Here is a 16324-nt window from a genome sequence, read left to right as displayed (position 1 = left end):
AACTGTGTTATTCTGAAGTATCAGCAAAATAAAGTCCAACTGTGTCCAGAGTGAAGGGCAATGAGTAAAGCAAACATTAGCAGCTGTTGATTCTGGACAGTGAGTGCTCAACTGTGCATGCCCCCCAGCTTCCCCGACGTCATGATGATTTATAATAAGATGCTGATAACACAGCACACATTGTGAGTGACAGTTTTGCTAAAGCCCCTAGGAAGGAACCAAGTGAGTCCTTCCTCTCAGTGTAGGCCATACTCAATGCTTTCCCCTCTGCTGCTAAGACAAGTATGGTAGGTGTGTGCACCTTTAGCTTAGCCACAGGCAAAGCTGCTGCTTGGTGTTAGGGTGGACACTATACAGAGGCCCATGGCATAGTCTAGAATCCCCAAGAAGATTATCAAAGAAAAAAACTGTTACACGCATGTCATCGAACACCTGTACTGAGTCATAGTTTTCCCCCATCCCTCCTGTGGTAAGATTTAGGTGAACCTGCATAAACTAAAATGCATAGCTGATATATCATTGTGCTTCTCTTAACTCAGAGCTATGCTTTTAAACAAACCCTTCTCTGTCCAAAAAAAAAAAAAAAAAATCAGCCTTGTTCCCCATTTTTTCCCTAACTAGGATGTTGGATCCAATCAAGCCTGGGGACACAGAAGCCTGGGGACATTGCACATTAGCAGTCTTCTGATGTACAGAATGTTCCTTCTATGCTGAATGTGTGTGAAGCAAGCAGTCGGGGACTAATGGGACATGTTGCTGTCCCAGTGTCAAAGCCAGCTGGTTCCACTGGCAGAGCCACCTGCGAGTGGGAGGGAACAATCACACAGAAAAATCGCTGGCCTAGGACTTGGGAGATCTGCAGAGCTGGATGGCAAGAGAGCCTGGCTAGTGGATGCCAATGAGCCCAAAACTCAAGGGAGAGCGGAACTTCATTACCACACTTACATAAGCTCATCCATTAAAAATGGCCCCGGTGCAATCATACAGTAGTCAGATTTGATCTGAGCAGCAACATGTTGCTTATAGAAGGCTACTTATATATGTTATGTATATGTAAATAGCTAGTAAGTAGAAGATGTGTGCTAAAAACAAATGAAAGGAACAAAAGATACTTAACATCCACGGGGCAGCAGTCCTTCAAGTACCATGTATACACATGAGATATACACAAGACTTGGGAGGTTGTTAGACACAAAATACAAATGCACACTTAATCCACAGGAGGCCCACAAGTGCCTGCCCATCCTGGCTCTGTGTGCCTTCTACCCAGGAAACAAGTGAAAGAGAAATTCAGCAGCAAGCTTCTGGGTCCCCAGGCTTGATTGGATCTAACATCCCAGTTAGGGGAAAAAAAGGGGAACAAGGCTGATTTTTTTTTTAAATGAACAGAGAAGGGTTTGTTTAAAAGCATAGCTCTGAGTTAAGAGAAACACAACGATGTATCAGCTATGCATTTTAATTTATGTCTTCAGCTAAATGGCAAAATGCAGCTACTGACCTAACAGATCGGTCTGTCTGCCCTCAGGGAGAGAAGGGTGCAATAGGAGTGGAGAAGAGGTTTCTCATTCTAGGACAGGCTGGCCTCTTGTGGCAATTCTCTTGTCTCAGGTTCCTGAGTGCTGGGGTGACAGGCATGAGCTGCTAGGCCTACCTGCTCCCGAATCTCTCTGATAGAAGCATGGGGCAGTGGTCCAGAGAACCTTCGGTACATGGGCTTCTTGCTTGAACTCTAAGGAGGCAGAGGACATTCAAACGCCATGAAGTCTTGCTTCTTACTGTGTGTTTGAAATGATTTAATGACGGTGTGATCCAGATCTTTAAAGGGCACTGGTGACTCCGAGTCTGATCCATCAATGGACCACAGTGTAAAGAAGATGGGGACAAAGAAAGCCAGGGACAGGGCCTTGGCTGGCTCCCATTCCAGGTTCTGACATGCACAGAAAACAGGGAAAATAGACACCCTGTGAAGAAAGGAGACTGAATGGGAAATTTCTTCTTTAGAGAAGGAAATTTCCCATGGTTCCTTGGGGTAGCAAGATCACTGCCATCATATAGTACACAGGAGGTTAAATTTTATTAAAATAAAGAATATAGAGTTCTATGAAATGTGTATGATAAACCACAATACCATACAAATTTGATTGCTGGGCAGTCTTCTGTTTAAAAGCCTGGCAAAATGCTAACACTTCAGATAGTCTAGAAACAGCCTTACACCATTTCAGAATACAATCTTCAGGGCCTGCTATTACTTTGCTTTGAGACTACTATGATTTATATGTATTCTTGCTGAGTAAGATATTCTTGTTCCCTGTAAACAGCCAGGAGTGAAAGAAATCAAATCAGTTTCTGAATAACCGGTTTCTAATCCAAGAAGAGAAGTTCAGATTTTAGGGCCTCATGAAGTCAGAGCCCAGGAACAGGAACAACTGCACTTTCTAGAGAAATGAGGGATAGATAACTTCCGAGGAAAAAGAATCACTGGCCCAGTGCCTCCTCTCTTTTCTAGAAACTAACCTCCCCTGCCTCCCCTGCCTGCCATCCCCCCCATCCCCTCACCCCTTCTACACCACCTATTATTATGGTTACAGTAGGAGCAACAATGGGGGGAATAGAGTAACCCTATCTTCAGGCTACTGATGACTGGTTTAGGAGTATTCACTTAACAAAGCTAGACCAATGAGAATTCCTCACTAGTAACTCTGGGTTTGGTGTGTGTGAGGGTGGGCCTTGTCTCTGAACATGGATGCATTCCCAGTCTGAGGGAACTGGAAGAAGTCTGTCTGTAGAACTGCTGAGCCAATGGCAAAGAAGAGGCAGGTTCTAGAAACTTCTTAGTTCTCATATCATACTTTGAAAAATTCCTACACCTCTGCATATTTAAAAATCTGTCTTCTGGGCTGTGGGGATGAAGTCGGATGTTAAAGTGCTTGCTGGACAAGCATGAGGACTTTAGTTTGATCCCCAGAGCTCCTGTTAAAAAGCCAGGCATGAAGGCACACACTGGTAATCTCTGCACTGAGGAGGTGGAACACTGGTTAGCCAGCTGAGGCAAATCTGCATGATCTAAGACAGAGCAAGACCCTGTAATTAAACCAGGCAAAGGTGGATGAACCCAAGGAACAACCCATCACTGTGGAACTCTGGGTGCTTCTGGTTTTATTCTTGTCACCTGAGTACTGGGGATAAGAACAGGATTGGTTCAACTGGCTGCTAGATCATGGGATGCTTTCACACAGGAAGACGTAAGTGAAGACACTGCATTACGGAGGGGTGTCTGCATCGCTGTTGTTATTTTGTCATTGTTGTTGTTGCTACCTTTTGCCCTTTTAAAATGTCAGTTAAAATGGATGATCTGACTTTGCATCTCCTCTTTGGGACTTGCTTATTCTAACTCCTTCACAATTTTTCTACCAGGTTTTCAAATTTGCATGATGCCTTTGCCAAGGTCCTTTGTATATTTGGAAAGTTGGTATGAGATTAATAACATAGATATTTTCCCTTGCAAATAATGTTATATGGAAATGATATTCCACAACAATGGTCCTTAAGACATGGGGGTGCTAGAGCGGAGTGAAGTTAGTTGGAGTCCAGGCGCTAGCTTTTGATGTGTGGTCGCAGAGGCAAGTTACTTTCCTTACTAATCTGTGGTGAGGCACAGGCCTCCTACAATCTCCTCCCCGGCACGCAGGCAGGACCTCAACATAGATTATCACCCCAGGAATGGCTTAACTGTGAACTTTCAGATCATTAGGAAGAGCTCTGTCTGGGTGGCCTCATCTAAGCTGGGCAGCATCCAGATAGTTGATAGAAAGGGAGGAGGCTCTCTGTCGTTGGCTTTGAAGGTGGAAGGCATAGGGAGTGTGGGGACTAACACAGCAAGCGCAGAGCACCAAGGCCTGGAAACCCTGAGGAACTGGACTGAGAAGAGTTTAGGCATGGAGAGACGTCAGCTCAGTTTGACATCGTGACTTCTATGCTATGAAACCCAAAGCAGAAACCCTGCCCCTTGGGCCTCTCATTTCTGCTGTACAGAACTGAGCCATGAATGAGTTTTAAGTCATCAAAATTATGATAATTATCTGCTCCACAATAGGAAGTCAGTGCACCTCATTTCCCCACCTATGAAGAGAAGGTGAGGCTCAAAGCACTCTTGGGATTTGTTTTGGGAAATGGTCAGATACAAAAACGCTCTACCAAGCCTGGTGGGACTAACGGAGCCGTTGCTGTCATTGCCATGGTTACTATCACAGGATGGTACAGCAGCCTTATCTTAAATATAGGGAGATGAAAACTTTAAAAATAAAATTTGAGGAAAAAACCATTTTAAAGGGGTTTCCAAGTGCTAAAACTTTTTAAATAGAATATCCTCTTATCTCTAGCACTTTTAAAAGAACATATTTTAACAAGGACGTATTACTTTTGTATTTTATTTTATTGGGTTTTGTCTGTTATGGGGTCTCAGTGTGAGTATTGCTTACACTGGTCTCAAATTCCTAGTGATCTTCTTGCTTGAGTCTTCAGCTGGAACTATGTGCCATTACCCCTGGCTCCATATGTGTGAGGATACAAACTGAGGTTCCTATACCTGCAGGACAGGCCCTTTTACAACTGAGCCATCTCCTCAACCCTCCCCTCATCTTTAAAATGAAAATATCACTCAGATTGGACCATGGATCAGATATACTTGAGTGCTGGAGAGGTGTTCAGTGATTAAGAGCGCTGGCTATTCTTCAAGAGGACCACCAAGTTCAAGACCAAGGCACCCACATGGTGGCTCACAAACACCTGTAACTCCAGTTCCTGGGTACCTGATGCCCTCTTCTGGCCTCTGTGGGCACTATACACATATGGTACATAGGTAAGTGCTCAGGCACACATAAAATAAAAATTAAAAAGTAATTTTAAAAAATACTTGAAAAGTAAAACAGGAACAGCACCCAGAGTGAGTATCACTAGAATGCTTTTCTTGTCATTATTCCCTGAACGGCTAGTATAATAAAAATATTTCCACAGGATCTACAGTACTTTAGATAGCACAGAGATCCATAGATGCTTTAATGTATACAGGAGAATATGTACTTCTCATATGCAGACACACAAGCATCCAGGGACTTGGATATCAGGAGGTCTTAGATCCACACCCCTATGTATCTTCTACACTAGAAGAATACCATGGTCTGACCTGGAGCCCTTGTTCAGTAAACAGAAGTGAGGCTGAGGCAGAGGCTGAGCCTGGTGATAGAGGCCTGCTGCCTCCTTTTGATGCTTAGCAACAATAAGGTCACAGCTGGTGGAGATGTGGCTTGGCCTGATGAGGTGTAAGTGGGAGGGACTCTCATTCCACTCAGTTGTGGATGTGAGAGTCTCAGACGGAAGACTTGACAGCTAGCTCCCTTCCAGACACCAGGAGCAGGGTGAGTAAGGCCATAGGGTGAGCACACAGGCCTCACTACAGAAGAGAAGTGCCAGTCCTGAATTCTCCCCTTGGAGTAGTCCTTAGAGTGATCACAACTGTTTCCTGTCTGTCCAGGAACTGGACTCTCTTTGGGAAACAGCGTTAGACTCTTCCTCTGAGCTACTGGCCCTGCCTCACCTCAAGTGACACAAAACCTGGCCAGAGGGAAGCACCTCACCAAACCCTGTCCAGCTGGGCTGCTGGACACCATCCCTTTAATCACAGGGACTAGTCATCCCATAGCACATAGCTCAGGCTGGGGGAGAGTTCTGCAACAGGACTTTACCTGTAGACCCTAGGAACAAAATTTTCTGTTTGCTCTGTTCAGACCATCCTATCCCTTTAAAAATAAAATCCATAGGCAGGAAGATGATACAGACCCAGAGAGTGACAAAACAGAGAGAGAACATACTCCTGGATACAGACATGCCTGAAGTCCACCTACCATGGCTTACTTCAGTCATATGGACCATCAGTTCCCTTTTCACTGGCGGTAGTTCACATTGAGTGCTTCACCTGCATTCAGAGTTCTGATCAGGCCTTCAGCTAAAACTGAGAAAGACTATGTTGTTTGTGAGAGTCTTAAGATGTCTCCAGAGTAAAGACCAGGCACTAGAGAAACAGCCAGGAAGGTGTCTGAAGCCCCTGCTGCTTTAGCTGAGCTCCAGAACTACTCTGTGCACAGGAGGTCCCTGTGAGGCATTTCCCAGCTCATCTACAGACCAGAGCAAGAAAGTCATCATTATATGGACCAGGGAAGTGACTCCATGGTTAAAGGACTAGCCAAGCAACTGGAGTTTAGAACCCTAGAACCTGAAGAGATGCTAGATGGGAGAGACAGCTTGCCTCTAATTTCAGCCTTGAAAGGCACAGACAAGGAAGAATATTACTACTGAGCTCCTTGTCAGCCAGCCAGACACACACTCTCTGTCTCTCTATCTCTCTCTCTGTCTCTCTCTGTCTCTCTCTCTCTCTCATATGCACGCTCTCGCGCGCGCGTGTGCACACACACACACACACACACACACACACACACACACACACACAATGGCAACCTGAGACAGGGCTAGGCTACTCTGTAAGCAGACCAGATGCAGCATTACTGGCCCTTCCTGTCCCTCTCCACAGACAAAACTCCTACAGATAAAGTTAAGAAAAAAGCACGTGCCTGATGCTTGTACAACATGAGGAGGTTGTTGTACAATTCACTCTGCAGGGCCTTTAAAAGCAATGGGCTGGGCTGGAGAGATGGCTCAGTGGTTAAGAGCACTGCTTGTTCTTCCAGAGGTCCTGAGTTCAATTCCCAGCAACCACATGGTGGCTCACAACCATCTGTAATGGGATCTGATGCCCTCTTCTGGTGTGTCTGAAGACAGCTACAGTGTACTTGTCATATATATATAATAAATAAAATCTTTTTAAAAAAAAAAAAGAAAAAAAAAGCAATGGGCTATCCCTCTCTGATCTTCAGCTACCCCCAACCCCCAGACCTCTCCCACGTGTGCGTCTCTCCTCACCTCTCATGTAGAACAGTGTGGTTCACCAGGACACTACTCATCACCCTGACTCTATCCCTCAGCCCTGCTTTCTAACAGCTGCCCAGGACCTGGGTGAATACACTCAGCATCCGTTTCCTCTGCAAGCTAAAGAACAACAGAACTGCAAACACTTGCAGTATAATGGCTTTCTCTACCTCATGTACAAATACAGAAAATCTGCTAGAACACAGATTCTAACACCTTCCTTCCTAAACAAAGAAGGAAACAATATGTTCCACAAGTGCTTTGCTCTAGGAACCCTGGAGGTGTGTGCACAGCTCTGTCTAACAGACCTGAGATTGACTTACATCACAGATCTGCACCACCAGATAACTTCACGGTGGCAAGGTCTTCCTCCTGGCACACTGGGCCCTTCCTTTGTAGCACCGCAGAGCAAGTCCTGCTGGGAATGAGATTGTTTGCACTCTCTGGGGTCTCTTCCACCACACATGGCACTGAGAATCCTCCTTAGTGATGGGCCTGGCCACAGAAGAATATGAAACAGCCAGGCCCAGCGCCTTTCTCTCTGGTGTATCTTGATGTCAATTTGTCTGACGTTTTCAAGAGGCCCCAGGGCCAGAAGAAATCAATGAAAGAACAAGAAACAAAGGCAAACACGGCTACTGGCCCAAGCACCAGTTGAAATTTAGTTATTCATGCCAGGGTTGCAAGCTGAAAAATTCATACTGATTTATTGATTTTGCAACATGGGGGATCAGACCTGGGGCCTGGTGTATGATCGTCAAGCACTCAGCCTTAGGTTTTCCGAAATAGGATCTCACTAATGTAGCCCAGGCTAGCTAAACTTCATTACTCAGATCCTTTGTCTCTGTAAGTTTTAGATGTGAGTCTCTATAATAATTTTCCAAGAGGGATCAGATATTGACACCTCAAGACCATAGATAGAATAATCAACCCAGCTGGCCTGGGATAGAGGGTTGACTCCCTGAAGTGTGGGACTTTGGGTACTAAAATCAGAACAGTCCCTTGGCAATTTGGGATGGGTCTTCTGCCCTATGTACCTACCACTCTTGGCTAACAACACTGACTAGCAGGAGAACACTGAAGAGGGATAGATAAGAACATTGAGAACAAGGCCCTTACAAAAGACTGCCTTGCTCACAAAAGATCTGGTTTCTACATAGTTCAAAATGACATCAGTGGTCAGTTTGCAAAGTGTGTCTAGGCTACATGGTCAACAAAGACTTCTAGCCAGTGACTCTGGGAAATGCTGTAAATCCCCCTTCTGGAATCTACAGACATTAACCTACCTCTGACATGTCCTACAGTGGTGGACACATTTCACACAGCACATTCAGCCTGTCCCAAATATACTACACCTCACAAGCTTTTTTATCTCTTGCTGGTCATGATCATCCCCTGAACACATTTGGGAAATGGTGATCTTATGCACAAAACCATGAACAGCAGGCACGAGACCTACTTCAGCCAGTCACACACCTCCCTCAGAAGTCAGTACAATTGTCCGTGTGCTCAATGAAAAGTACGCTGTTACCCAAGAGACAACAGTATCAGGCCAATGAGACAGCTCGCTGGGTAAAGGTGATGATCACCAAACATGACCAGTGTTCAATCCCAGGATCTCTACGGTGGAAGGAGAAAACTGACTACCACTCACAAGTTGTCCTCAAATTTTCATGCATGCACCATGGCACATCCCACAAACGGTAGATAAATAAATATTTTAAATTAGTGTCACATTCTACAGTTTTAATAAATGACCACAACCTACCCACAACTTCAAATGGTGACTAGAATCAGTTAGAAAAATCAAAATAGCACTGACTAAAGACTTGAAACACAATTTAACAATGTCATTGGATGTTGTGAGAGATAGGTGCCGTTCATTCCTTCAACAGACCAGGCATTAGGCCAGGCCTAGTTCTACAGCAGTAAACAAGAAACAAACAAAGTCTCAACACACTTCCACTGGGGGCTGCCAAGCTCCCAAGGTGCTTCAGCAGGCGCCCAACCAAATACAGTGATAAGACACGCAGAGGCATCTGGGAGGGCTCTTGAGCCAGCTTCGTAACACCTGCCCAGAGCTTGAGCATCAGAGATGAAGTGGACAGGCCTGGGAGAGCATGTTTAGGAGCCTCATGCTGAGTAGAGGGCCCTCATAGGCAATGGCCTGGGCGTGAAAGAACTCAGAGCACTTCTACAGATCTAAAGGGCACAGCTAGAGCCACCTGAGTACCTCGGGTCCTCCATGTGCCATGACTGACATCATCACACTCATATCAAGGAGGAGGATGGTACCAAGAGATTGAACTGCCTGACCCTTCCTAAGCTAAGAAGAGTCTGGTATTTTGTACTTGAGAAAACTTCATGGGTGCCTTAAACCCCTGGAGAGCAAACTCCCCTGAAGGCTTGCGCCTGCACACCATCATCAGACTGCCAGCTTTCTCGATTCCTTTTCCTCTGCTCCCAGGAGCACAGGAGCACGGAGTGATGCTCACCTAACAGACCTTGGTGTTTTCACAAGAGTCTTCTACAGCCATGTGCTCTGTCCAGGGCAGGACACGGCATCCATGCTTGAACACACAGGTGCTGTCCCCAGGTAAAGCTTGTTAGGAGAGTGAAATGCAACATACCAAGTCTCCACCAATGGGATGGGGTCACCTAGGATGGACACTTACCCCTCTGAAATTCCAGGCTTTGGGAGAGGGAAACATGGAGAAGTTGTTCTGCCTTGGCCTCTTGGGTCTAGAAGAGAAAAGACAAAGATCGCTGTTCAGTGATGAGATGCACGGGGAAGTGGGCAGATGGTCGAGGCAGACGACTCTTTCAGAGACTTTGGAAGCTACTTTCACACCAAATCTCAGCTTGGCAAGCCCCCCCCTCCCCCAAGAGAAAAGTCCCACAGCCCCACAGAATGTCAACCTTTCAACCCGTGAAAATGAAATCTAGAGCTAAACCCAGATGCAGCCAAAAGCCAGACTCGATGCCCAGGATCTGTCTTTATTTCTAACATACAAATAATTCCCAAGTGGACACCATCAGGTGATGTAATGGTCATGGATTAGATTCAGACAGGATCCCATCCTCATAACACACAGGCTGAGGAGCCCCAGTGTCTCCCCGAAGGCCACACAAGCTCTAGGTTTTAAATTTGTTATTATACTTATTTTTGTGTGCGTGATGGGTTCAGTGTGCCATGAAATTGGAGGTCAGGGGAAATTTTGTGGAAATCAGTTCTCTCTTGTCACATGGGTCCTGGAGATTAAACTTGGATCTAAGGGGTTGGCAGCAAGGGCCTTCACGGGTTGAGCCATCTCACCAGCTCCACCATGTTTTTTTTTTTTAATGAAGGTAAAATAAAAAACAATTTTATGCAAAATAAAAGATGTAAATTTGATGAAACAAATCCTTGCATGACAATAATGTAAACAAGCTGCATAACCTGGAGCTCGAGACAGAATCATGTTTGTGAGTGGGATGAGCAGAGCCAGCCTGAACACGCAGGAAAAGGGGTTTCCGTGAAGCGTTAGAAGAAAGGGGAAGCAGCTATGCAAGCCCCTATTTCTGACCCACATATTTACTCAGTCACTCTGGGATGACGACAGTCCCTGCACCTGCCCACCTGCTCCTCTTCCCCCATCCTGGCCATCTACCACCCCTGCTTTGAGATTCACAGCAACACCTGCAATGTCTTCTGCACTGTTTAGCTCAGTGCCCCCTTGTGCTTTCGCTTCCTGCCACGACGTGTGTGTGTGTGTGTGTGTGTGTGTATGTGTGTGTGTGTGTGTGTGTGTGTGTGTGTGTCTCCAGAGCCACTTTTCCTAGTTCAGCCTTCTAAAGGAGACCTGCCAAGCTAAGCCCCATACCTGCCAAGAGGAGTGTTAAAGGGAAAGTTCTGGCCAGGAGCTGGGGCCAGTTCAGCTCTCACTAGTGATGTGACATGGGACAGGTGTCTCTGGTCCCTAGTTCCTCCATCTAAAAAAATGCAGGATGCCACAGTGCCCCTTCAAAGGAGAGCATAAGGGCTGGGTGAGCTTAAAGTCCCTGATGCCTGACACACAGAAGGTACATAGTAAAAGTTGCCCTGCTATAGGGTCAAGCTGGGTAGTAGCTTAATAAAATGTGTAGTGCTGGCTTCAGTAAAGTCGTTCTTAAGATCCTCAGGAGAAAGCCATACACAAGAGAAAACTGCAAACAACAGGAGGATAGCACATGCACATGGTGCTTAGGGGAGGCAGCTCCCAGAGCTAAGCCATCAGGGCCTCTGCCCCACAGTCCCAGCCAGGACTCACCCACCCTCTGTAAGCTGTTTCTGTTCCCTGGGCCTTGCAGACCCTAATGGACACTTTGTAGCTAAAAGGGGCCAACTATCAGTCAGCGTCTCACTCCAGAGCTGTGCACGTGGGCAGCCCTGGAGGGAGCTCTGCTCTGGGGGGACCAAGAGGAGGTGATGGGCTCAGCTCCGGCATGATCCTTCCCAGAGTTCTGAAGAGTGTGTTGGAGCCTGTATAATTTTCCTCTTCCCAAGGCCTGGCATATTTCCTGCCCTGGTCATGGAGGAGAACGAACCTGCAAACTGCTATGGTGAACTCAGAAACTCCCAAAGACATTCACTGTCCATCAAGACCCAGGGCAAGGCGATTGCCCTTCTCCATGGTTCAAGAATTACCATGGGTGGCTGTTGATATTTTCACATGCTGGTTCACCATGACAAACCTTTCTGCAATGAAGTCAGGCCAGCAAAGACAGGCCAGCAGTGGGAGGAAGGGTGCTACAGGTTCCAAGGACTGGGGTCAAGGCCAGGTCCACAGTGACCTTGGGCAGCTTTCCTAACTTCCCCCAGTCTTCAACCTGGAATGGGATGTGAAAAGCTCTCACCTCCACAGGGTTACCCTGAGGAGTTAAGCAATAATTGCTATGAAGCACTCTGCCTTCTCCCTGGCTCACACTGCATACATGTTAGCTCTAAAGACCTGTGCAGTCTACAACATGCAGGGCATGATTTTAGGAATGGGGATAAAACTGAGAGCAAACACAGTTCCTGCTTTCCTGGAAGCTCATGTTAGGAAGTGATCAACTATACTGAGAACAGCACAGCAGGGCACAGGGGATGGAGGTTGAGGTTGGGGCTCGGATAAGGGTGAGACTAGCCACTACATTTTATGGACAGGGCAGGCTTCTCCAAGAAGGCAATAACTCAGCATAGACCTTCAAAGAATGGAAAGAGTGTGTCATGTGTCATGTGTCCTGAACAAACAAGGTCCTGGGGCAGGTGGAAAATGTTTGGTGCAGCTAATGAGATGCAAGCGTGGGTTAGGGAGTGGACAGAATCACAGCAGCAAGAACTAGAGGGTTAGAGTCTTTTTGGGGGGGAGGGGGAGGGGGTCAAGACAGGGTTTCCCTGTGTAGCCCTGGCTGTCCTGGAACTCACTCTGTAGACCAGGCTGGCCTCAAACTCAGAAATCCGCCTGCCTCTGCCTCCCAAGTGCTGGGATTAAAGGCGTGCGCCACCACTGCCCGGCAGGTTAGAGTCTTATAGGCAAAATTTTTAGATTTTAGTCTAGGTGAAATGCAAGCTCTGAACAGAAGACAAACTTAGGTCTAAGTTTTTAAAGGACGGCTTTTAGAGCAATATGAGCAAAGCTCTAAGAAACAACACAGAACAGGACAAAGGTAAGATGATCTTGCAGAGACCCTGATGAGGAATGGCAAGAACGTGGACCAATGGTGGCAGAAGGCATCGGATGGGAGACAGGTGAAATAAACAAATTAAAGATGTTCTATGAATTCCAGACCTGACTGGGAACAGAGAGAAGGTCTAGGGCGAGAACAAAGCTGGGACAGAACCTAAAAGCAGATATATCACACTTGAAATGATCGAGCCCTCAGGGTGGAACTGAGGATGCACTGCTGGCTACAAGGGCAGAGAGCATTCAAGTAGTTAGCCTATAAACACAGGAAGACCCCTGCCAAGACAAGGAAGCACTAGAGGCAGGGAACATTGTGTGTATGTTGGGGACTGGGGGTGTCAAATGACAGCCATCCTTCAAGTTAGTCAGTGGAACACAGTCAGGAGAACAGAGACATCTTTATATTGGCAAGAGGTCTCCAGTGATTTGCCATGAGAATCTCAATGGTGCTGAGGACAAGAGCCAAGAGACCCTTGTCCAACAGTGAGGCAGAAGCGTTATTTATACAGAATGGGAATTGACAGAGATCCTAGCTATTGGTTAATCCAGTGAAGTCTTGAATCCACGACCTCCTTGAAGCAGGCACGTTGTCTGTCTTTTTATGACCCACTTGGAGAATGAAGAATCCACTTGGACAAATCAGTATCCGAAGACTTTCCTGAACGTACTTGACATCTGCTGTCAGGAAGCCCAGGCCAACAGTGCTCCCCACTCTGGCAGCACTGTCGGGAAGATAATAAGAAATGGCACTGCCAAAGGGCCACTCCTCTCCCTTAACCACAGGGCATTTACTCAGTGCACACAGTATGCCAGTGTCTGAGCCATTGATGTTCTCACCCCATTACCAGGGCATGCATGGCAGACCAAACTTTAAACACTGAAGCCAGCTGTGAGCTGCTGGAATCAATAGAAACCATGGGATATTTTTAAGGGATATTTTGTAACACAGGTTGTTTAAAAATATACTGTTGGAAACATTTTTTTTTTAATATCCAGAGGCTATGAATGATGATTGTGAAGCATTTGGGGACACTTTTAGAAGCTGAAGGATGGCTCTCCCTCCATCACTCCATCTGAACTGCAACATGTTTGCATCCTGAAAGGTTTTCTTGTATCCTACGGAAATCTGCATCCTGAGCCTGCAGAGGTCACACCCAGGCAGGACAGCCTCAGATCCCTCCGGAAAGAATCATTAGTTTCCTACTCTTTAATCAAGCAGCAAGCAAACTGTCATTTTTCTAAAGCTCGCCTGGGGAGTCCCAGTTCTTTCCTGAGTGTGTATTTTTCTAACCAGGACTCTGTGTTCAGACTCTACCTTCCCATGAGTCCCCTGGAGGGCTGCCCCCAGTCTGTGTGGAATAAGATACCAGATTGCTTTGCTCAGAAGGAAAACATGGAGTCTGGTCACCAGCATCTGACCCTTAACAGCACTGCCTTTCAGTCTGTACAGATGAGAACCCTCAGTTCCTCTATTGTAGACAGCCAAGGTTTCCTTTTAGCAAACCAGCACTTGCAGAATGCTTACTGTGTGCCAGGTACTAAGTGCTAAGTGTCTATCAAACATTAACTGATTCTGTCTTCAAAATAATGACAAATAGATACTGTTGTTATTCCTACTTCCCAAAGAAAAGAATCAAAGCTTTAACAGGTTAAATGTTTTGCCCCAAAGCACAAAGCTAACTGAAGCCAAAGCCAGGATTTGAACTCAGGCAGTTCTCACTCCATGATGCACAAAAGAAACGTGTGATAAAACCATTGCAGAAAGAACAGTGAATTGTGAAAAATACTACCAAAGCAATGTACAGATTCACTGCAATCCCCACTCAAATCCCAATGGCATACCTCACTGACCTAGAAAAACATAAACAGAAACCCTGAAGTTCATACGGAAGCACGAAGACCCCAAATAGTCAAGGCCACCCTTAGCAGAAATAACAGTGCTGGAAGTTTTACAATGTCCAACCTCAAATTATGATAGAGAGCCATTGCAACAAGAGCACCATGGTACTGTTACAGACTCAGAACAATAGAATGGGAGAGTCAGAAGTAAACACATACCTCTACAGTTACATAATGCGAAAATCCATATTTATTTATTGAGAGGGTATGCCTGAGTACATAGATGGAGGACAGAGGGCAATTTGTGGGAGTTGGTTCTATCCTTCCATTTTGTGGGTTCAGGGTCTGAACTAAGCAACGGGGCTCTGGAGCAAGCCCCTTCACTTGTTGAGCCATCTAGCTGGCCCCAAGACTTCAAGATATAAGCACAGGCAAGGACTTTCTGAAAAGGACTGTGGTAGCACAGAAAACAATCCCATGAGGGGGTTGTTGGATAGCTCAGTGGTTAAGAGCACTAGCTGCCCTGCAGAGGACCTGGGTTCAGTTCCCAGCGCTGACTAGGTGACTTACAGCCACCTATTAACTCCAGGTACAAGGAGTCCAAAGCTCTCTTCCAGATCTCTTCTGCACCAGGCACACATGTAGCATACATACATACATGCAAGCATTCAAACATACATGTAAAATAAAAACATCTTTAAAACTGAAAAATGAGAGTGCGTAAAACTTAAAGATCAGCAAAGAACAATCGCTTAAAGAGGCGATCATCTTCAGAAGGGGCCCTAGCCAGTACCCACAGAAGCTTAGTACCCAGGGACGGGGATCTGAGAGATAAACACACACACACACACACACACACACACACACACACACACACACAGAGTGAGGAGTCGGCTGATTAACTGAATCTACAGTTCTCCAAAAAGGAAACACAAATATAGGTGCTCAGCATCCTTAGCCCTCAGAGAAACGTAAATTAAATCTGCTGTGAGATTTCATCTACCCCAGTCAGAATGGCTCAAGAAACAAAGGAGACAGGTGTGGGAGTCCTTGCATCTTTAATCCCAGTGCTTGGAAAGCAGAAACCTAGAGATGTCTGAGTTCAAGGCCAGCCTAGTCAGTATAGAGTTTCAGGCTAGACTGAAGACTGAAACTGTCTCCCAAAACAAACACACAGACACACACACAGACCACACATACACACACAGACATACCACACACACACACACACACACACACACACACACACACACACACAAAACAAAGGAGGGGGCTGGGGAAATGGCCCACTCTGCAAAGTGCTTGCTGTGTTGGTGTGAGGACCAGCACACATGCAGAACCCAGACATGAAGGCATGCTTTTGTAACCCCAGCACTAGGGAGGGGAAATGACTGGTGGACACACAAACACATACACAGGAACACACACATATTAGTAATACAATAAAAAGGCATCAGTCATACAGATTTTCTTATATCTGCAAATGAAGAGCTAATAAAGCTGGGAATGTTTGCCTTCATGTGTAGCTTGAGGCTGGGGCAGTATTGCTGAGGTCCGCAGCTCAGGGCTAGACAACACAACACAACACAACACAACAAAATCTTATTAAAAAATAAAAGACCGGCCGGGCAGTGGTGGCGCATGCCTTTAATCCCAGCACTTGGGAGGCAGAGGCAGGCGGATTTCTGAGTTCGAGGCCAGCCTGGTCTATAGAGTGAGTTCCAGGGCAGTCAGGACTACACACAGAGAAACCTTGTCTCGAAAAAAGAAAAAAATAAAATAAAATAAGGATAAAGTTTTTCAAATGCACATTATAGTTT

At 46.0% G+C, this 16324-nt stretch overlaps 1 protein-coding gene across 1 annotated transcript in view; it reads right to left on the bottom strand.

Annotated features, from left to right (window-relative positions):
* The window catches only part of Arhgef3 (Rho guanine nucleotide exchange factor 3), a 287557-nt gene that overhangs the window by 183567 nt on the left and 87666 nt on the right, over positions 1 to 16324 (bottom strand). Inside the window, exon 3 of the mRNA XM_028754050.1 lies at positions 9654 to 9720. Within this exon, the coding sequence (XP_028609883.1) occupies positions 9654 to 9720 (67 nt within the window). The remainder of the gene's footprint in view (positions 1 to 9653; positions 9721 to 16324) is intronic.

This window comes from Grammomys surdaster, unplaced genomic scaffold (genome assembly GCF_004785775.1).
Source record: "Grammomys surdaster isolate TR1022 unplaced genomic scaffold, NIH_TR_1.0 125979, whole genome shotgun sequence".
NCBI lineage: Eukaryota > Metazoa > Chordata > Mammalia > Rodentia > Muridae > Grammomys > Grammomys surdaster.
The sequence above is the reverse complement of the archived record's forward strand: the minus strand, read 5'-3'. Positions and strand labels throughout refer to the sequence as shown.